The sequence below is a fragment of the Buceros rhinoceros genome, unplaced genomic scaffold (genome assembly GCF_000710305.1).
Source record: "Buceros rhinoceros silvestris isolate BGI_N320 unplaced genomic scaffold, ASM71030v1 scaffold4588, whole genome shotgun sequence".
Taxonomy (NCBI): domain Eukaryota; kingdom Metazoa; phylum Chordata; class Aves; order Bucerotiformes; family Bucerotidae; genus Buceros; species Buceros rhinoceros.
Window position 1 is genome coordinate 14,298 of NW_010424969.1, and position 22,752 is coordinate 37,049.

Sequence of the window (22,752 nt, forward strand, 5' to 3'; positions counted from 1 at the left end):
ACACCTCGCCCCTCCTGCCCGAAGGGACGTTCCGCACCGCCTGGCCTCACGCTCGGCGTGTGGAGCTCGGGGAAGGAGGAGGAGGAGGGGGCGCTTCGGGAGCTGTGCCGCATCTTCCCGAGTAGCCGTTGCGGGCGGCGGAGCCCTGCTGTCCTGGGGGTGCTGATCCCTGCCTGCCCGCGGGGAGGGGAGACTGAGTTCCGTGGTTTGCCTGGCGTGTGCGTGCGGCTTTGCTGTACCTGTTACACTCTCTTTAGCTCAACCCGTGGGTTTTCCCACTTGTACCCTTCCACTTTTACCTCTCCCTCACACCACTGGGAGGGAGGGAGCGAGCGATCGGGCAGCTGTGTGGTGCTTACTGCCTACTGGGCTCCAACCACGACACCCAGAAACAGGCAGACAATAAGCAAATACTTACTTGTGAAGCCGTTTCTCGGGACTGACAAAGGAAGGGGAAAAAGAAAACAAAAGACAATTTAAACAGAAGTGAATCTAAAGAAAGAAGCGTGGACTGCTTAGCAGGAACCACAGAAAATCAGCTACGCAGGCAGTAAGGAAGACTTTGATCCTTTTTTTAATGAAATGGAAATGGTTTGAGTCACAGGTACAGTCACCGCCCGGGTCACTGAGGCAGGCTAGGTGTGCTCGTTATTTAGTAACGAGATCACTGAAAACTCGCTTCCTTTTTAAAGGAATTACATTTATCTGTCACAGCGAAACAAGGACTTCTAATTTGCATATTACAAAAAAGGGGTGTCAAAGGAGAAATTGTACACACAAATATTAATATCAGTAGTTTTTCTTGTGACTCAAGTTAACCATTAACTGACAGCTTCCAGGTGTGTGCAATCCAAACTGTCTGTTTACACACAAATTGATACACATATTGGAGGTCTCAAATTACAGTTAGTTCATTTTTCCTGAGAAAAATAAAAATTCACTTTTTTAACCTCTACACAACAATACTATAAAATTGTTTCTAGCTTAATATATTGAAAAGCTACAGTTATAGTCCACACTAATATTATTAGTGAAATTTGTTGAAAATTCCTTTAACTTCAAAGGAAACGCTATGTAGAAAGATTACAGCTTTCAGCATCTCTGCATTTGTAGGTATCTACCTGTAAAGACCCTGGAGGCAGAGCTGGAGGTTGCTTTTGTATTCTAGGGAAGAGCCAGATTAGGGAAGATTCCTCTGCCCCTCTCTAGAGGGGGAAGGGTTTCACACTCACTCACCCACTAAACAAGAAAATGCTGAAGTACTTAAATGTGAAAATAAGACTGGGGCTCTGCATTCAAAGCTTTGAGGTTTTTAAAAAGAGGAACAAATGCTTTTCCTTCACTTAATAAATACTGTGCCACTTTTCCACATTCATCCAGTTCCTGACAATTTGAAAACTTAACTAGGAGATCCCTCCCCACCTGCCTTTTTCCTCTATGTGGTTTAAGTCAAACTCTTCACGAGATTACCTGTGAAAACTGCTAGGAAGTAATAATAAAACTCCTCTCATCTATTGGACAGTGGCTTCCAGGCTGGTTTCCGTGTCTGAGTGTTCTAAGAAGTTGCATATTTGTAAAAGATACTCAATAGCTATCTTAAACTAAACCTGGTTCTCGTCCGGTCAAGCCCTTGAACGGCTGCATGTTGTACAGCTCCAGAGGTTCCCAACGTTACAGTAAAATTGTGAGTTTAGAGTTAAGTGACCTATGGTCCCAAACCCTGTTTTCAGAAAAGCATGTGAAAGATCTTTAATTTATCAGTTAAGCTTGCCTCAGAAGATTTGAGTGTGTATACTTACCCCCCACCCCCGCAAACAAACAAACAAAAAGAGTTGATGTGGAAAACATGAGTGTAACTTTTATAACTTCTATATATTTTTTCCCCCAGGAAAGATGCTGTTTGCTAGTCAGCCTTTACGTTTGAAAGCACATGAAAATGCAGGAAGGAAAAAGCAGGCCACCGTTCTTTACAACATGTTGTATGCTCATGGTTCAACTGTTCTTGATTCTCTTTTTTGAATCTGAAGTTAAATAGTCAGCTGTGACTGTCAGAATAAAAGCGTTGCTGAGGATTCTGTCATGCTAATTGTTATTTATTGATGTTTTTAAAAATCTGGCATGTCCTCTTGTTGAAAGCTATGACAGACTTTATTTCATATTAACAGTAATGCTGCATGTATTCTTCTCCAAGGAATGATTTTGATGGATTATGTTCATGCTGCTACATTTTAAAAAATCAGCTGATGTTATTGTAATGACACAGTCCTCTGGCTATGCCGTAAAAGCCACCTGTAGGGGTACTGGTGGCTCATCACAAAAAAAGACATTACTGAACTTGGTGGAATCTTGCATAGCTTTTTGTAACCCCCTTTTTTAATCAACTGAATGTCCTTCCTTCAAGACAAATCTTGCAGTTAAGCATTAAATGGTTTAATGTTTTACAACATTCTTCTGAAATATGGAAAAGAAAATACAAATTGTCTCTCTTGGAAATCAGTAAACTATGTCTGAGTATTTCAGAAGGAAGGAGAAAGTTGTTGCTCACTTGCATTTTGGAGCTGTATTGGAGCCATGGTTTAATGAGATGGCAGTATTAATGGTCACAGAAGCAAATGGTTTTTACATGACAGAAATAAAAGCTGCACAAACAATCTATATTAAATAGTGGAAAAAAGTATTTTTGTCATTCATTACATAGGGAGAAATATATACATTTATATTTCAGACACATAAATACATATATACAAAAATTACCACTGGCAGCTAAATTTAGAGAAATCCCACAGTATGTTTAATAACAATTGTTGGTAATTTCTAGTTAGAAATTCATGTGAATACTAAAATGCCACCTGTTTTGAGATGAAGTGTTGACATACTTGTCACCTCTGATACAGGACCTGGTCGCACAGCTTGTAATGGATACTGCTGTTGGTCACCACACGAGTTCAGACTACAGGTAACGGTCCCAGCCCGTCCTGTCTGTGCCTGAGCTGCCCCCTGTTTTCAGTCAGTCAGTTCTCTGTAGCTGAGCACAGGAGTGAAAGTCCACAGACTGGGTCTGGGTATTCACGAATTCTGGGACTCAGCGTGAGCTCTGAGTTAGTGCAACTGTTAACTCGGCAGGGGGAGACCTTCAGCGGGTTACTGGAATTCTGTGCCTTTGCAGATGTGGCATTCATAATATTTAAGTGGCTCCCATTCTTATGAGGAGCAGAGAACATTGCACACTCTGTAATCTAATTCAAAGAGAAGTACAGTAAACTGACATACCTCGGACGTTGTAAGCTTTTGGGATTCTGTCCTGTAGACTCCAATTGGAATGTCTCCTGTAGAAGAACATAGTTTCTGATATAGTCTGGCATATGTCCTAATCCACAGATCTTCTTCTGTGATTTTCATCTGAACAAATAATAATACGAAGGTCTTTTAGCTCTTGAGGGCTTATCACTTGTTCACTCTAGTAATCTTCAAAATCTTTTAAAACTAACTCTAGCTGGTAATGATCATATTATAGTATTGTGCCTTTGCTGCACAAGAAATCTCAAATTTCTACTGAGTTTGTAGACACTTATTTTTGTTCTATCCCTGTCTAGGATATGTTGCAGTGCAAATGGTTCATTCTTATAGAACTACTTCTGTTCTTGTTTTCAAATTACTTAAACTTAAATGGCATCCTTTGTCCAGCACTCATATCTGACTAAAATATGGAAGAATGAAATAAATCTTGGCAGCAGTAAGAAACTGGTGATGGACAGACTGAAGAATGCTCGAGTATTTTGAATGTAGCCAGATAACTGTTCACTAGACTGCAGGCTGAGTATTTGGGGAGAAAGGAGTAGAGAAAAAGTAATACACTAAGCATAAATGGCATAAGAAAGTTTTAAATTAATCTCAAGTATTTCATTACCATTACACCAGCTTTACTTCAAGATGTGAAACCCTTTTCAGAGATTCACTGTAACAAAATTTAATGATTGACCAACAAATGCATAATTTTTTTTATTTACGTAACATTCTTAAACCATCAGTGACTCCTTTTTTGAGAACAACATCCTACAATTCTTAGAGTTCCCCAAAAAGCAATTGGTAAATAACTTCTGTTTACATGTTTGCCACCTGGGGTGTAATAAGTGTGGGAGAAAACAGGAAGGTGGGTTTTATTTTTGATAAAAAAAGAATTTTTATTGTGGTTTTTTTGGTGTGTGTATACATATAAAAATATAAAAAATAAACTCTGCATTGGGGAATATTGACATACATCATAACAAGATGACTTCTGAAGTTTGAGACCTAAACTAGTGTCATTTAATACCTCTTATCTTTGTAAGGTCCAGTTCTGCCCTTTATAGCAGGTGGTGGAAACGGGTGTTCTGAAATAATGTTGTGTGTAACTGCTAGCCAGGCTGGACAATACAGGTACAATACATCCTGGTTTTTATATATTTAATTTTTAAAATTGGTTGCTGAACTGCCACTGCTATTTCATACAAAATGCACTTTTCCTGTGCTTTCCTATTCCTATTTGCCTTTGTGCTTTATAGAATGTATTGCATTTTCCATATAATTTACTTGTCTTCTCCCCTGGTGGAAAAGGAAACGGATGGCCTTTCTTGGGCTTTCACAAAAGGAAGTGCTGTACAAAGAAGGTGGAGAGATTTTTTCAGATGGTACAGAATCTTCTCTGGTACTCTGTAATAATTTTTTTTTTTTAAAATAACTTACAGAACAAAGAAACCCAGATCCTGGTGTGGTATCAAGTCCCAGCAGAAGTCTTGTAATAGAAATCATATAATCTTTCACAAATGACTGCAAGATTTTTAATAGGAGAGATGGAAAAGAAAAGAAAAAGCTTTAATGAACAGATGAGCAGGTAACCATTAGCACCATGTGTGGATTTAAAAGAAATTGTACATCTGTGTTTAAAATCAATCTCTTCTAAGTCTCTTAATCGGTGCAGAAACAGCTATCCATTTCTTTGAGCTGAACCTACTTACACACAAGTTCTTATATTTGGTTCTGCATATGCACGCAACGTACATACCTGATTCAAAGAGAGTAAGGCATAGTAAGGCACCATGAAAGCAAAGAGGAATGTAGATGCGAGATCAATCAAGTAAGGTGTTGGCCTTATTGGGTGTGAAATTGTAACAACAAACTCTTCTTGCAAAAGAAATGCTGCCCTGGGTTCTGTGTGTCTGAGGCACTGAATACAGGTGAGACTGCTGCTATGTGAATTCAAATGAGCCATTTCCTTCACTAATCCATCTACTTTTTAAAGGGTTGATCTGCCTTAGGTCAGGCTTGTTGCTTTGCTAACAGTGTTCTGCTGGTTGGTTAAAAGGTAGGAATTAAGGGTAGGCTAAGACAGAAACAGACACTAGATCATCTAAAATCACAAATATTTCTCTTCCTTATGAGTGGGGCTGCTGGAATCAGAGGGTGAGGTGGGTGGTCTGCTAACTGTGGTGGGACTGTTCATTGCCGCCTCTTCTTAGATATAGTAGGGCAGCGTTCAAGGCAGGCTATCAGTCCTTGTGGGAACACAACTTGCAGTTAGCTCTTTTGGCTTAATGCAGATATAGAGCTCGCAAATTGGTTTTAATGAAGAGATATCTTATTAAGGTGTTGTATAAATCCTTTAGCGTTATAGCACCTGAATTTCTTCAAACTCAGAAGCTAGACAGATTTAGCTTGATACATAGTGATTCAACTATTATTTTTTGTACTGGTAGTCTTCTAATTGTTACAGGGTAAACGCCAATGTGCACCTTCTTGAACAGTATTTTTTGTAACCTTCGCTGATTTGTTATCTTGGCTGCGTCATTTGTGCTGCAGAATTATCGTTAGATTACCAAGTGTACTTACAAGGTTTTGGTAAACCAAGTTTTCATGTTTCAGTCAGTGTCCTAAAAATAATGCAAAGGCTTTTCTTTTGGCCTCAAATAGGACGTACCAGATGAACTGTCTCACATGTCATTTTTCTGTTCCTTGTATGTAGAAGATCATACAGAAAAGGATGGGACCATGAAGAAGAACAGACAGTACTTCCTGTCGTATTATTTGTAACTTGGAATAAGAAAGGCAATTCTTGAAAACTGACAGTTCACCTGAGCAGTAGGAGTTCAAAGAAAGAACAGGTGAAATTTGAGTGCAAAAACCACTTTCTAATGAATGGTTTTAGTCTTTAAGTTGTAGTGTGCATCATGCACCTTTAGTAAATTAACTGCTGCGCACTGCACCCTCTATACAGAGGCGCTCGAAGTGCCCCTGAGGGGGAAAGAGCCATGTGATGCAGCCACGATACATCGGTGCGCTCTGCGCGCCTAACTAAGAAAAGTGTCTAGGAGCAAAACCAAAATCCTGAAGGTACTTATGCAGCAGTTGTTGATGACGACAAACCTGTTTCTATACAGATGTATTAATCTACTTTTTAAAGCTTTGCCATACGAGTTTTTGATACTCTGGGAAATGATTAAAAGCATGTTTTATAACCAAATACATTTATTTCTAAAACATTTAGAATTTATAAATGGAGTCACTTCTGTTGTCTTATCTGCTTTTGGTACTTGTCCTATGTCTTTTATACATTAATGACTTTTTAAGAAAAGTTTAGAAATTACCAAGTAAAAGAACTTCCTGAAAGAGTGCTTAGTGCTTGAATACAGAAGCTTCCACAGGCTACCTCGAGGTATTGGCAAAGTAGGGGGCTGCTTAGGTGAGCAGACTACATGGGCCATGGTGGTATTTCTGCTTATTCTGTGTCGCAAGATTCCTGAAGGCTAGTGCCAGGAGCTGCTGCTTGGGCATCCCAATATGTCAGAGTGTGCAGAAAGGTGGTCATTGCTGAGGAGCAAGGGCAATATCCTCCTCTCTTTCCACCCTAAAACCAACAACCACTATCTTCATTTCTCCTAACCCTATATATCCTGATACATGCTTTTCTTCAGCTGTCTGATGCTGCTGTCCTTTCCTTATCCCCACTGACTGTCGTCACCTTTTCTTGCATGCAGTGCTCTGTCCTGGATTCTTGGGCAACAAGGTTCTGTGTGTTGCCTCTTCTTCCCCCACTGTCTGTTTGTAACCACTGCATGTATTCCTTGTTAGGGCCAGAATAATTACTTTAAGATACGATGACTGGTCATCTGGAGGTTTACTCAACATGAGCAAGAGGATAGGACATAATAATGGAGGCCTCTACCAGCAAGTGCAGCTGACTGAAAAATTACTCATAAAAGTAATTATATTGATCTTCATGGTCAGAGACACTGCTTTGTGGGAATGGTCCCTGCCTTTCTGTTGCAGAGCACAAGCGTTGTTAGTCTGTATAATCTGTATTTTACACAGGCATTATCAAAACTATCCCACTTATTTCAGTACGGAGAAACAGTATTGTATTGTTAAACAACAGAATTCATGCAAGGGTGATTTTTAGGTCGATAACTGAGCTAGTATATCATGCGGAACATGCTCCATTATCTTTTGCTTTTGGTTGTTCTATAATTAGATAGGTGATAATAGGTGAGGTAAGTCCCATTAATGTTCATAGTACCTGATAAAGCAGCGTATCCAACATACTGACGCTGAAAACCCTGCCAGCAGCAAAGGGTAGTCGAAACATAAATGCCAGATTAGATCCCTTCTCCCGCTCTTTCTGTTAAGGAATTAAAAAATAGAAAATACTTTCAGTGCTGGTTTTGACTATAAAAATAGCAAAATGATATTGCCTTGAAAGAGGTCAAAAGTGTAAAATTGTTTTACTCTAAGTAGAGTTTCTTTCTACAAATATGTAGCATCTTTATTCAGTACTTACAGCTTTTCAGGTTACAAGATTTTGCTTAATGCATATGTTGCTTCAATAACCCCAACTCAAATTTCATGGGCATATTCTATCAGATCATTTTCAAAATTATTGAGGGATTTCAACTATGCTTAGAGCAAAGCTCTTGTTATTCCTGCTCCAGTTCCTTGGTGCTGACGTTGGACTCTCATTCAGGTCCAGACAGTCTACTAGGAACAAGAGCATGAAACATGAACAGAATCTGATGCAAAAGGGAAGAAACGGTATTGCAGCGAACATGAGGACATGGGAGGAGATCACACATGGACTGGGGTAGAAACTTCTTGCACTGATGCTCCCAGGGAACAGATGCAGAAAAACATAACTATATTTTTTTCTCTTATCACATCTCACTGGCAGAGGAATCACACCAAATTGTGCCTCCTATTTTCTTCTGTTACCAGACAGTAAAACTATAGGTTGGATGTGACTTTGCTATTTTTAAGAAGAGAGGAAATAGTAAGTTTTTAGTTCAGAGCTGTCATGAAGAATGTGTTCTCAAAGTACAGAAATGTTACATGTCTTGGAACTGAGACACGTCTACCGCATATATATGCAACAGAACATGCTGGCAAGCAGCTTGGTGAAAAAGACCCTGGGGGTCCTGGTGGACACCAAGCTGAACATGAGCCAGCAATGTGTCTCTGTGTGAAGAAGGCTAAATGGTGTACTGGGCTGCACTAGGAGGATTGCTGCCAGTGGGTTGAGGAAAGTGATCCTTTCCCAATACTCAGCACTGGTGACACCACACCTGGGATACTGTGTCCAGTTCTAGGTTCCCCAGTACAGGGAGAGATGGAGCTACTGAAGGTAGTGCAGAAAAGCACCACTAAATGATCAAGGGACTAGTGCATCTCCTCTGTGAGAAAAGGCTGAGGAAGAGCTGGGACTGTTTAGCCCAGAGAACAGCTCTGGAAGAATCAGGCCCGGGAAGAATCTCATCAATGTGTATAAATACCAGAAGGGAGCATGTAGAGATGACAGGCTCTTTTCAGCAGTGCCTAGGGGACAGGACAAGAAGCACTGGGCACCAACTGTAACACAACTCCTGAATGTTAGGAAAAACACTTTTACGGTGACTGAGTACTGGCACAGGTTGCCCAGCGAGGTTGTGGAGTCTCCCTCTTAAGAGAAAAAAGACATCGTCCTGAGCAACGGGCTCTAGGTGGCCCTGCTTAAGCAGGCACCTTAGGCAAGATGACCTTCAGAGGTCCCTTCCAACCCTAACCACGGTCTGATTCTGTGCTATGGAAATGAGCAGTCTGCTCTAACTATTAGTTTTGTTGACGCAGCATTCTAACCCCTCTTTGTCATTGTTGGATAGTCTAGTTGTACCTGTTGATTTCTGTAGCCTCATATACATGCAGATGAAAAAGATGTCACACACACAGAATCTCCTCTCCAGATAAAAATACACAGCAAATAACTTAAAAACTGTGACAGTAATCTGTGCTTTATAAAATGTCACCTCTGAAACCCCTTTAATCTGAAGAGATTGACAAAATTTTTAAGGCAATACAATTATTACTTCAGGGCTGTGTGTTGTTGTTTTTGTTTTTTGTTTTTTGTTTTTTTTTTTATTCCAAACATTCTCTATATTCTGACTAAATGCTACTGGCTTATATTAGAATGTCCTCCATAAGAAATGCGTACATGTAGACAGAGTCGGGTCTCCTCACAGACACACATGTGCTCAGATGGCTGAGCAGCAAAGGGGTGTTTCTAGCCAGCTGAGTACTCCGGACAGCTGAAGAAGAAAGCTGTCTAATTACACCAAGAACACTTTACTTAGGTAAGCGTGTCACTGTGCTTACTGGTGCAAGCCACAGAAACAAGAACTTAGGTATTTCTTTTGCAGTTCAATCTCATGTATTTGAGTGTTTTAGTGCAGTCAAGATATTTTTCTTCAATTGCTACTGAGAATAAAAAGTTGTGTGAGTTACGGAAAAGACGGTAAGATTTGTTTTACAACAAATACTTCAAAATTAAAACTACATGCATATTGTAACATACATAACATCAAATCCTTCTGGATCCACACCATGAAATATTTTCTAGGGAATCGGCTATCCTCCTACCATGTGCCTGAGGTTTGTTTATACTTCCATCCGATTAGAGAAATTTGCAGCAGATTCTGGTTTTGTGCCACAAACGATGGGATAAGGCCAGAAATATTTGGGAAATAATTTTGATTCTTACCCAAAATTATTATAGTAAACATAAGGATGTTCTTATATGTTTTATTTTAAAATAGAAGCTTAGAAATTTATTCTTTGCTTTTATTTTAAATTTCTTATATTGTTTCCTTCCATCTTTTCTTACAGGCTTGTTGTTTTGTTTTTTTTTTTTTTAAACTCTTGCTTAAAAGAAGTTTGTGAGAAATACAACTTTTTCCTCAGGCACTTTGCGTTGAGTTCTGCTTTATCACTTACAGACTTACTTGCGTTCCAGAGAATGCTTGTAGATGTAGAAGCCAGAAATGTGCCTGAATGCCCCAGCAGTTTTTATTTCAAAAGTTTGATATCTAGTAACTCCTTCCCTGACACTTCTTGGAATTAATGAGGAAGGGTATGTAACTACTTAAAATCACAGATTATTTCTAGGAACATAAATAAAAGATCATGGCATGAGTGTGTCCTGTAGAACTTCACAGATGGAGATCGTCGTCCTCAGCATTCCTATGTTTGTGGCTTTGCTCACGTCATGAAGTTCAGAATTTTCAGTGCTTTCCAAGTAGTAACAGATGTGCTCTTGTGGTTTTGAGAAGTTCTTAGCATGCGCTTCCTCTACACAGGCTATTTAATTTGAAGTTAATTATTTCCTTTTGGCTTTTCATATAATACATATAATTCATAAAATTTCATATAAATGAAGTAATAATTTCATAGAATACCAGAGAATATTTGTCCAGAAGGTCAAGTTCATAAGCTTTCCAGTTTATTTCCCTCTTTTCTATCTCCATTTATATTTGTATCAAATCCTTTTTAGGGTTCTTTCTCATGGTTTTATCTTTCTACTATTTCTAAGTAAGTACCTTTTCCTTGATAACAGTTACTTGTATGATACCAGTAAGAAAGTACCAACCTCACACTAACCTGAAGCCCTGTTTTGGCCACTCTGTCAGTGGCTGGAAGAGATCTAGGGCCTATCTTGATTTAATATATTCTCCTCCTCTGCAGACAGTAATATGGGAACTGCTATTCTAGGCTGTAACTGTTGTGTTGCTTTAATATACATACGGGGATACTGGGGGGTGGGGTTCAGGCAAGAACCTCTAAGAGGTGACGGAGGTAGTGGCATACTACAGGGAACAGTTGGTGCACTGTTAATTTTGGTAAATGTCAGTTGTTAACCATGTTAGCCACAGACTGATCAGAAATCTGGGCATGGAAACCTCTTTACAGCACCTTTCTTGACATAAGGGATTTTGGATTGATTTTGGATTGATAACATTTCACGTCTATGAAGGTTTACAATATTTTGGACTGTGCGTTCCTATTGATGCTGTTCTACATTTTTGTCAAGAACCAGATTCATTTTCTGCTGTTGATCTGGAGCAGCTTTCAAAACCTTGCCAGTTCAACAGACAAATGTGTATGCTATTTACTTACAGTTTAAGACATTTAGCCAATGTAAATCATTAGAGATCCATCTAAAGTAAGACACCAATTAAGAGGTACCAATTTATTTTTTATAACTTAATGTTACTTCAAATCTGCTTAAAACCTGAACAATATTAAAAACAAACAGGGACAGCATGCCACCTTCTTAATCAAAGGTGAAAAGCAGCAGCCTGGCTTTGTGTCTATCACTGCAGATATACTGGGCTAAACTGGATAGGTTTCCGCTCGCCTAACGAGTACGTGCTTCTCCCCGTGGAAGATAAAATAATCACAGCGTTAGTTTGATTACAAGATACAGGAGCTTGCATGTATTTTAAAATGATCACTTAAAAGTTTAGAACTTTTACTGTTCAGTTAGCACCTGCGGTATTTACTTAGAAAACTTAAAAAAAAAAAAACATAGAAAACTGAAGTCTTATCTAAGACATTTTAAACCCTTTCTTTCAGGAAAGAGGGAGTGGTTACTTCAGTTTTTCTTATCTAAGGCAAACAGAGAATGTAAGCTTTAAGTTTAGAACATGGGTGTTTTATTTTTTCTTTGTTATATAAGGGCCCTTGCCTTCTCCTGTGTCAGTGCTGAATTTGGTGTTCAGATTTATTTAGCTGTAAAATGGGGAAAGTTGCAGCTGCAACAGCAGATGACCTTTTTTGATTTGCACAGCTTTCTTCTGCAGCCCATTAAGTTGAACATTCAGTTTTGTGTGTGTTTTTCAGTGCTACCTGAAGGCAACTTGCCTGACTTCTGTAATCTTTCTTTCTGAAAATGAGGCACTTAATGCAGAAATAACAATCAACTGTACATTTGGCTGCACTACATTATTTTTGAGTTTTTTATTCCCTTTCATTTTGCATGAGGGAGTTCCGGAACACCCAATGAACTAGAACATCACCTGTGAATTGCTTTCTGCAAATGTTAAGATGAAATGTGTGTGGAATAGCAACAGCAATGAATAAAATGTTCTTTCTTTAACATAGTTTATCTCTCTCTTTCAGCATAGCATAGTTTGGATAGGAAGCTAATTAAATTAACTGTTCATCTTCCAATCTATATTCCCAGCTTTACATTAGCACAATAAATAATTAAGATAGGGAAGAAATTACAATATTTCTAATGATTTCCTGAACCGTTGTTGGAAAAATGAAGGAGCCTATGTAAAGCAAGAAAGAGAACAAAGATAAAAAACCTGGTTTCACTGCATTGAAGTAGACAGGCTACACCCACAGAGTATTCCAGAAGCAAGTGTAGATACCACATACTGGGAAAGCGATTACTATTCTTACCTCCCCTAAACTGCATGGATTAGGAAAATATGTTTAAAAGAAAGAAAAAACTGCTGTCTGTTATAGTACACTAAGGAACTAAGTTATGTTGGAACATAGTCTTGAAGGCAGCACCCAGCTGTTGGCACTATGTAAACTGGCGATGCGTGATTCCAGCCTGTTCCAGCTTATTCTTCCTGAAAGTAATATCAGATATATGGCAACATATGCAGAACATGTAATTATAGTGCCTCTAAAGTGAAGTGGATTAAAAGTGCATTATAATAAAAGCTGTATATGTTTTAAGTGTTTAGTCTGTTAAAATATTTTGTACATTAATTGCCTGTGGCAGTCTCTTTGAAAACCATATTAGGTGTAAATATTCAGTTATCCAAAAATATTAAATTTTCCTTCAGCAAATTCCACGTCCACCTCTGTCCAGAGGCTTGGTGGATTAGTATCATATTGTAAAGGGAAGGAGCTCATATCAAACCTCATTCTTAATGAGGGTAGAATTTGAAAGAAAATAATCTTTTACGTCAGCTGTGCAACCACAAAACCATTTCAGAATTTCTACTTGTTTTGAAAGTATTGTTACAAAGCCAGAAAAAGTGTTAAAATGATAAGATTTAAATTGGGGGCGGGAGAGGCATATCTCCTTACCTTTTCTAATTTGGACAGAGCAAGAGAATAGCAGTCTTTGGCTCTGAACTGCATGAATCTCATGTTGGCTGGGTGAGTTAGTTCTGTGATAATGCTTAGGCTTGAGAACAACCTGTATTTTAAAAGAATGTATCGGTTACACATTTAATTATAACGATTCACAAATATAAGGCTCCACATAATGCTATAGCTTGTGCTCATGTCCCTGCTGTTACTGAAGTACCTGAAACCTGTGGTGTTTTTTGGCACAGTGCAATGCTGGTATAATAGCAGGGGAAACTACAACATATTCTCTGTAGAATTCAAAGCAGCAAGCACATATTCAAAGGTTGAGCTTACAAAATATTTTAATGCTAGAAAGGAACCACTTAATTTCATTACCAGAGATTTTATTTAATAATTCCTAAAAATCTGTAGGAAACAACAGAAAATGCAAAACTATATCGCCTGCATTTAGCATCTGGTTGTGTGTAAGCTAACATTTTATTAGAGCTGGCTTATGTGCTGCTTCCATTTCTTTTGTTTTATTCTGTTTATACGCAGTGTGCACAGACTGAGCAACACAGATGAAAATTGGCAGTTCATGGGAGCTGCTGAGAAAATGTGTGCTTATGTATACTTTGAAATTTGCATATACAAATTGTTTATAACTTAACACTAGTTCAGGCTTCCAATTACAAAAAACAGTCAAGAAAGTTTAACTCTGATCTGGCTGAACTCCACAGATTTTTGTTAAGCCGATTGAAGAGCCTCTCCACAGCCCTCAGGGCACTAAGAACTAGAAAGAAATTTGTAGTTTTTGCTAGGCAAATACTAAACAACTTGGAACAGAATTCACATTATTATTTGAGTATTTCCTCTACAGATGAGCATCAGAAAATGAGATGTGCATTTGTAATCTGTTCTGCTGATCCTGAAAGTACTTATCTACATGTGACAATAGATAATTGTAGTACTAAGACATCATTAATGTGGATTGTGTTTCATTCAGATAAAAAATAAAGTGATTGCCTTGAAAGCTCAATTTAGTAAGTTAGTGTCAAATAGAATCTTATGTAACTTTTTGCAAGTTTTTTCCCTCATTTTTGTAGGGAGGAACTTCACTGAAATTGCAATTCAAGCAGAGCCTAAATGTGGGGAAACGTGTCTGAACTACCTGCTAGTACATGATAATGCCATATTAGTGCAGCACAGTTTCCTAGGTTCTGTGACGCTGAAAACGTAGACTGGTAATGATCGTGTGACCCCAAACATGTTCTGAACATACGATCACGGGACGGTGGGAATGCTAGCCATTCTCATGTTAGCAGTTAGCAAGTCCCTGTGAACGTGAAATGTGATCATATAGGGAGAAATGGCTTGGCAAACTGGGCGACGACATGAATCACTTACCAATAACCATTCGCATGTGCTGTAGTTCCAAAGTCATTGTGCGTGCTCAGGAATTTCTGTATTTTCTAGCTCTTACCTAAGTCTGGTAGTGTTACAGAGTAGTGTTATAGAGTTTACTAATGTCCTGCTAAAGATTAAACCCAGTGAATGGAGTTTACATACATAGATTAAATACATGATAACCACACCCTTGAGATGCAGCTGTGGTACATCTTCACTTGTCTACTGTGTGTTATAAAAACCTGTGAAGTGCTCATGAAAAATGAAAAAAAAAAATTCTGATAACATCCCACTTACAGGTACGAACTTCTGATTATTAACTGGTTTAACAAATGTGTTAAAGTTCTGGGGAAGGAGAATCAATTTCCCGTGCATGAATTCTGTATCAGGTAGCATAGAATTACTTAAGCTTCTGCTGGCTGGAAATATTTTTGTATTGCTGCAGTAAAGGAAAAGCATTCATCTGTATTTGAAAACTAACAATGCAATATTCAAAACAGAGCAACAGGAAATTAAAACCTGATCTAATGATATGATATAGACAACTTACAGAAAACATGCAAGTTACTTTGTTTCTGTTAAGGATGGGTTTAATTCATCACCAAGGTATGAAAACTGATCCATATTAGGAAGCATGGTAAAAATACGGTATTGGTAAAAATTCTATTTTACTTATGAGTGCCTCTTAGTGGAATTAGGGGAAAATGACTCTCCAGGTAGTCGGGGCCAGACTGCCTTTTGCTGTGGGTGTAAGGCACATTGTCCGCAAGCTTTCAGGACCAGAGCAGGCTACTTCTATGCAAAGATGCCTCTTTTCTATCCCCTTCTGGTAAAAAAGGGCTGGATGGGGTGGAGAAAGTCCTAATCAGCCTGATGGAAAACATGGGTTGCTGTTGAACTGGTATTTGTGAATCAGACAAGCCAGCGATACAATTAGTTCTTCCCTGAACCAAAAAGACAAACTAAGGAAACAATCTAATGACATCATAACACCTCACTTGGTTTATCTATAAATTGGTGCTAACTGCTAGGTACCAGCCAAACTATGGCTTGTTTGGTGTACTACTGTCAGTAGGCTTCTTGCGGTATTTGAAACGTAAGTCTTCAAGATGTTGAAGAAACATCAATCTTAAAAACACATCTCCCAAACACAAACAGCAACATTTGCTTTCTATTAATTAATTAATGGATTTAAGAGTAAATATAAACACTCCTTCCAGTACAGACCTACTGTCTGAGGACACCCACTATTTTTCTGAGATGGACTAATAACTGTCAATAGTGACTCAACAGTCGGCTTCATATTTCATATTAAAAAGTGAAAAGCATCTCTAGGACACGATCCAAAATTAGTAATTTCTCCTTGTATTTTTAAACTAAGCTTACTTGTTCTTTCCCATTCAAAGGATTGGAGGTTTCCTTTCTTAGTCAGTGCGACCATCTGAGTCATGCTTCTTTACTCCTTTCAACTACAATTAAGTCAGATGGTGTTGTGTCGCAATCTTCACCGGTATGGAACAGTTTCTAGACTTAAAAACGGTAATAATCCTGCAGTAACAAACAATGCATTTGTCTTCTAAGGTGTGTGGGGGACGCACTCTTCTGGAAAAGCAGGATTATTACTTTACGTAAATAAGGGAATAACGTCAGAAGGGGCATATGAGAACTGGCAACCAAGGCCACCCAGAACTGCACAGCATAATGACATCACCTTTCCAGACCTGTTCACAACCCTTGATGAAGTTGGCTGAGTTAATCAGAGCAGAGAGGTTTAGATTAGTCTGTTTTCTGAATGATTTTACTTGGTGAAACTTAAGTGGAATATTCTTCACTGATGTGGTATCTTTGAGAAAGGCATGTGTTAGCAAAATTCAGTGGTTTAAAATCCTTCTTTAACACTACGGTTTGTGTTAAGTGCTGCTGTTCTCCCTCATGTCCAGCCTATTGCTTCTTAGTTCCTGATATTGCTACCTATTTCTAAGCAACAAAAAAATCTTTAAACACATTTTTGAAGTTTATTTATTAAACTATTTACCTTGGTGTAGTTTATTCTATAGAACAGGTAAATGCCACTACCTCATGTCTTTTCCTAAAGCTTACTTATTTCTACAACTGGTACATAACATAAAACCGTGGTGGAATTATTGTACATATTTTAGGGGAAAAAAATTAGAAAAAAATGTATGCAATACACTACTTGTGGAAGTTTACAGTTTTCTGAAAAAGCATTGCTAAGTATTAATCCAAGATACTCTGATTTACTTCGAAATTCGTAAAAAAAAAAAAAAAAAAAAAAAAAGTACAGTGCAGTCTTGAAATTCTACAGAACTGGATATGTAGCTCGTACGTGAGTTAAGACTGCCATCTAGTTCTAAGCACTGTGCCAGACAACTGAAGCCCTAGTTGGACACCTCTGGTATGCAGTGCACTACTATGATCTTTTTTCTTCTTGTGTGTGTGTTTCATGATGTAGAACAACTGGGGGAAAAATTAACTGGTCCCTTGTAAGTGGTTTGGTTTTTTTGAATTCAACTTGCTTTTCTGTTTTATATTTGGGCCAAAATACACTTCTGAAAAATGTTAAGTGATGTATGTCAGTGAGGTATCCCAGCACAATATGGTTAAGAGTAGACTCGAATGATGCACTGATTAAGTTAAATTATATTTTCTAAATTAAATTTAGGTGTGATTATGAAACACACCTGTGCTAGTATCGGGTCCAAATTCCAAATCTCGAAGTTGGAAAAAGACAGAACTGAAGTTTATCATGCAATGTAGATTTTGCTTCTTTTGAGCACAAGCAGCAATGCTGACATACATAGCTGTGTTCTCACACACCACTGCATTAAAAAAAACCCCTTTTCAATTGAAATACTTGTATTTTTTACGAACTCAGATTTCTAAAATGCTGACAGATTCAAAAGACTTTTACTGTACACCTCCCTCCAGTCTACGGTGGAAGACTTGACACAGAAAGGACAGCAATATTGAATAATACTGAATCCTTTAAGGAAGGACTTTTTATTTTGTCCAAGTCTTATTAGAACTAACAACAGGAAACACGAGGCTTAAGCTCCAAATCAGGGAGGCATTTCATACTTGATTGTATAGTGCGTTTTGGGGGTTGTGTGTGTGTGGTGTGATGTTTTCTTTTTCAGTTTAAAGGGAGGCATATCTTTTGGTACTTTCTGCTAAATATCTTATTTCAGCAAGTGAGGCTTTAATCAGGAGCGAATCTCAAAAGAACAGGAAATCTCGGTTTAGCTCATCAACGCAGGACTGCCTTCTGAGCCACTTTATCAGACTGATCATTTTTTCACTCTATTCAACTATTCCTTCATGACTCTTAGTATGTTGTTGTCATATGTAATGTTGCATACACGTGTTTTTGTTCAAAATTAAATATTAAAAACGTGAACACTTGATACTAACTTAAGAGCAATGCACTGCTTACGTTTTAGAAGGATCTGCTTTTCAGACTGGCTTTAGCATCACTGTGTAAGACTGCTGCACTGAGGAAAAAATTATTACCTCAACTATCTTTGGTCTTAAGACTTAAAAGAGTATCTCCCTCCTCTCTCCTGCAAACCTGACAGCTGACTTTTAAAATGGTCATCCACTTCTGGGATGCACAGAATTTCATCTGAGATTTCAGGAGAATTCCTCAGTACTCTGAGTGCATTGCTAAGCAAGGTGGGAGAAGGTTTGCCCAGGTAAGACACAAATTCGTACGCAGGAAACCTTAAGTAGAAGAAGGAAAAATAAATAACTTCTTTTGAGTACAAAAGACATTTAAGTATTTAACGATTAATGAAGATGTACAGATAGATCGCAAAAATATCTTACCTAAAAAGCGTTTGAACATTTACAATAGTCTTGGCATCTGCCATGTAGTCTTCCTCGGCACTCATTGTACTTTCTTTGTCTACCACCACCATATTAGCTGCAAAGGTGACCCCACATCTTAATAAGTCATCTAGGCTTTTGTGAAGACAAAGAGGGAGAAAGAAAGAAGCAACTTAAATATTGGACACTTAAAAATTAGGGATGGTTGGAATTTGCAGATCACAGGCTGAGTTGCTGGTTCCCTTCATCTCCATGTACGTACCGTAACTTCCAATATAATCTATATCAAATATATCACCTCAATTGATAGAACACAAATAATTACTTTTATTGAAGTCCTACAGAATTCACTTCAGTAAGTTGTTACAGTCCCTTTCTTTTGCTAAAATAATAAATTTTATTTCAGTTTTTTTTAAAACAAGCCTTTAAGAATTACTCGGGAAGACAGAACGTCCTTACATGCACCAACAGCTTGTTTCATTGCAGTTGCTTTTGGCAATAAAAGGACGGAAATAAATGCTTTGGGTTGCTTTTTCTATGCACTGTAATATTTAGGTTTCAAAATGCTAATATAGGTTCTGTTGGGACACTAATACGTTCCTCTTCCAGGTTAATCTGAGTTGGAGTGTTCCCATGGTGCTCTTAGGAGCAGCTGTACATCAGTAAAGCTTTGTACTTTGCTGGACAATGTCTCCTGGGAAGCCTGACCGCAGAAAACATAGACAAGTTACATCATGTGTTACAGCTTTGCTTCCAAAACCATGCATGTTTGTGTGTTAGCAATAATATCTTCCATTGAATCTGAAAATATTTTGAAAAGTTTAGAAAGGAATTTTCTGTTATGATAAAGACTGCTAAGAATTCAGCAATTTTTATGCAAGTGAAATTAAGAAGGGTGGATTTTATGGTTTCCAATGGAAACTGGAAAACTAAATTTGTGCATCATTCTGTTTACTTCTAAGGTGAAAAGCTGTTTTGGAGTTATAGTTGCTTCTCATCTGGCAATCTATAACACTAAGTCTTAATTGCCCTGATACAGCTATTCTTTTCAGCAATGTTCTTATTAGGTTCTTAAGATTATGTTATCTATATAAATTCTTTTTGAAATTCTGGATAAGGAAAACTCTAGAGATTTGCAGTATTTATTTTGCATCTTACACGTATACTCCCAAAACAAATACATAATACAACTATTTTTTAAACTGTGACGTATCACCAGTGGTTGACCAGAAAAAGGCTGTGTTCTATACGCTCTACATTAATAACTTCAGTGCACAAGCAGAACTCTGACCTTTCCCTCAGCAATTTGTATTTCTGCTTTTTCAGCCTTTTAGCTAAACCCTGAAAACAGCAGCATACTATGAAATATCCAGATTTGCTGCATTTCGATGTATCATAAGCCCAAAAGCTATTCTTATTTTAGTAGTTATGTTCAACTTATTTGTGGACAATTAGAAAAAATAACCAATAACAAAAAACCCCCAAAACAAAACGCAAAACCACACACCAAAACCCAAACATTCAGAAGTATTATAATTCTAGTTCTCGGGTGCCTACTGCTACTGCTCTAGATCTCTTAATATTGAATAGATTTCTGCACAACTGTGAAACCTGTTCAGTTACAGGCCTCACATCATTTATACCTCAAGACTATAAAACATATTTCTACTACTTGATATTTTGATGTAGTTCATCCCAGCTGTGAACTCTGGTAAAGCTGTTTTTCTGCGGGGCATCCTGCAGAAAGGACTGGTAAACGAGAGTAATTCCTTTGGTGGTTGTCTCTCTAAGATGGTGACATTTCATGCCAGGTGACCAAACGACAAATTGGATACTTAGAAGGTAGTAGGTGGCACTCTGGGAATGTATTCTATACCTATTTGATAAGAAAGGAAACTTTGCATATTTTACATTGTAGTTCTTAGCTAAATATGATAAAACTCTACTAACTGTACAGGATTTAAAAACATGTTTAGGAAAACACAGGGAATAAGTATGTATGAACTATACTTTTAGAAGTCGTCTTACTGATGAAAACAAATGTAAAAAAAAAAAGTTAAAATTATATAGTTATTGCACCGGTAGTTAAAGTGATTGTATTGTTGGAAAAGATTCCTAAGTTCATGCCAGTATTACTGTGAATTGTAGAATTCTGTATAATCACTTCAAAGACTATACACTTTTTTTTAATGCATTCATTTCTAGAAACACCTCCTCTAGGGAGAGATTTGGTGATTTCTTTTTTTGAAATAAACTCAGTAAGTATGTTTAATTTTCCATGTGAATAAAACCAGGTTAACATCTTTGGGTTATGAATTACTTCGGATACTTTGGGTCTATTCAATTATTCTGCTGGTATGAATACTTTTTATAATTGTTGTGGGATTAAGAGTTAAAGCAGTAGATATTATCAACCTGAGAGTTTTTTGGTTTAGGGGAAGAAATGCAGAAAGTGAAAAACACTTCTGTAGATTTTTTTTGTTTTGCAAATCTCACAATGGTGATGATCTCACCAAGGTAAACCTGTAACTGTACGTTGTTATAACTAGTTGTAAAGCCCTTATTACCACAGGTTGAGTTGGAGCATCACTGAAAAACTGTGTTCTGTTAATTTGGGGCAAGAAATACTTTTTTGTGATTTCTACCTGGGGAAGGAGTGTTATTTAGCCCCAACTCAAAATTAGCTATGTAGTGAAGCACACTATTTTGTTCTTTAAACTGCGACTCTACTCTACGTGCAGGAGTTTAGAAGAATTCCAATGAGCCCTGGCTCTGCTCTTGTTTCTGCCTAATTTTCTCATTAAATCTGTTGCTAAACCTAGATATTCAAATGTGTATTAGCAGCGGTGAAGACAGAAATGTGGAATTAGGTAGTACTTCAAGTAGTGGAAGATAAAGACTGTGAGACGCATTCAAGACTGTCAGTACTGTCTACATTTAGTAGCTATTTTACAAAGCCATGCTCAGAAAATCCAAGCAAATTATAACCAAGTATGGAATGCCACTAGAAACAGGGTTATAATCTGGCAATTTGAAGAAACGTATTACTGCGCCTAAATAAGTGTTAATCTTAGGTAGATACTAACCTGTGTTCCCTTTCATACTTTTCACTAATGATATCTTTTATAAGCCAGAACTTTGAAATCCTGAATGTCACAAGGCACACAGACACAAACCATCCATGCAAAAAGATGATCTTCAGATACAGTACACACTTAAACATGCAATGACAACACACACGACAGACCACTGAGCACTACAATGTTTTCTAACAGTTATTTCACCTACTTGTCGATAGAGCCCACCATGTAGTAAACCATTGGAAACCAACAGATTGCATCCAGAAAATGCATATCTGGCCTAAGCAGCAGATGGGATTACAAAATGAAACACAGTATCACAACAGCAGCACCTCTTCTAAAATATTTCAATAAATGAGCAGCTTTTAAAAGAAAAAAGTAACTTGTTTAAACTTTGGCAGTATAATATCACTTTAAACAGGAAATATGTTTGCAGAAAGCTGTGAATCATTAACATCTGGCTGTGATCATAAAGAATGATCAGAATTAACATGCTTAGATTAATAAATGCACCTCCTAAATCAGAAATTTTATGGCACAGTACACTTCCAAATATAAAAATGAATGACTGATGTCAAAGATACACTACCAAGTTATGCTCTGATGACTCAGGAGTACTTAATTGAAAATTCTCGCTACTTATTTTAAAATGTGAAGTGAAACCAAATCATTATTTGGTTTTTGTGCCAAGAGGTCCCCTCAACTCAATGAGAGTCAATGAGTCAATCTTAGATGAAATATTATTTTAAAAATCAAATATGAAAACTAAGGTACTGTATTTTATTGCATTGTTTCTTTAATCGTACATTTTACTATGTTTTTTTCCTCACAACAAGAAATGTGGGAAATCTTAAAGACATGATGTGTAGATATGGGAATAAGCATACTGTAACACATTGCCTTGATAAATAGAGAGAATGGTAATGTAACAACAAGGCATAGATATGTTCCTTGAAGGCAGCTGAGTTCTTAAGTCCGATTAAATAAATTACAAAATGCCAGCTGACTTGAATGGCAGCCTGAATTCCACCTCACGCAGTTATGAGAAGCA

At 37.7% G+C, this 22,752-nt stretch overlaps 1 protein-coding gene across 1 annotated transcript in view; it reads right to left on the bottom strand.

Moving 5' to 3' along the window:
• KCNT2 (potassium channel, subfamily T, member 2) overlaps window positions 1–22,752 on the bottom strand; it is a 69,183-nt gene that overhangs the window by 7,127 nt on the left and 39,304 nt on the right. Inside the window, exons 14-19 of the mRNA XM_010140966.1 lie at window positions 21,910–21,981; window positions 18,622–18,756; window positions 13,384–13,495; window positions 7,550–7,651; window positions 4,723–4,806; window positions 3,271–3,399 (exon numbers count right to left, since the gene is read on the bottom strand). Of these exons, the coding sequence (XP_010139268.1) occupies window positions 3,271–3,399; window positions 4,723–4,806; window positions 7,550–7,651; window positions 13,384–13,495; window positions 18,622–18,756; window positions 21,910–21,981 (634 nt within the window). The remainder of the gene's footprint in view (window positions 1–3,270; window positions 3,400–4,722; window positions 4,807–7,549; window positions 7,652–13,383; window positions 13,496–18,621; window positions 18,757–21,909; window positions 21,982–22,752) is intronic.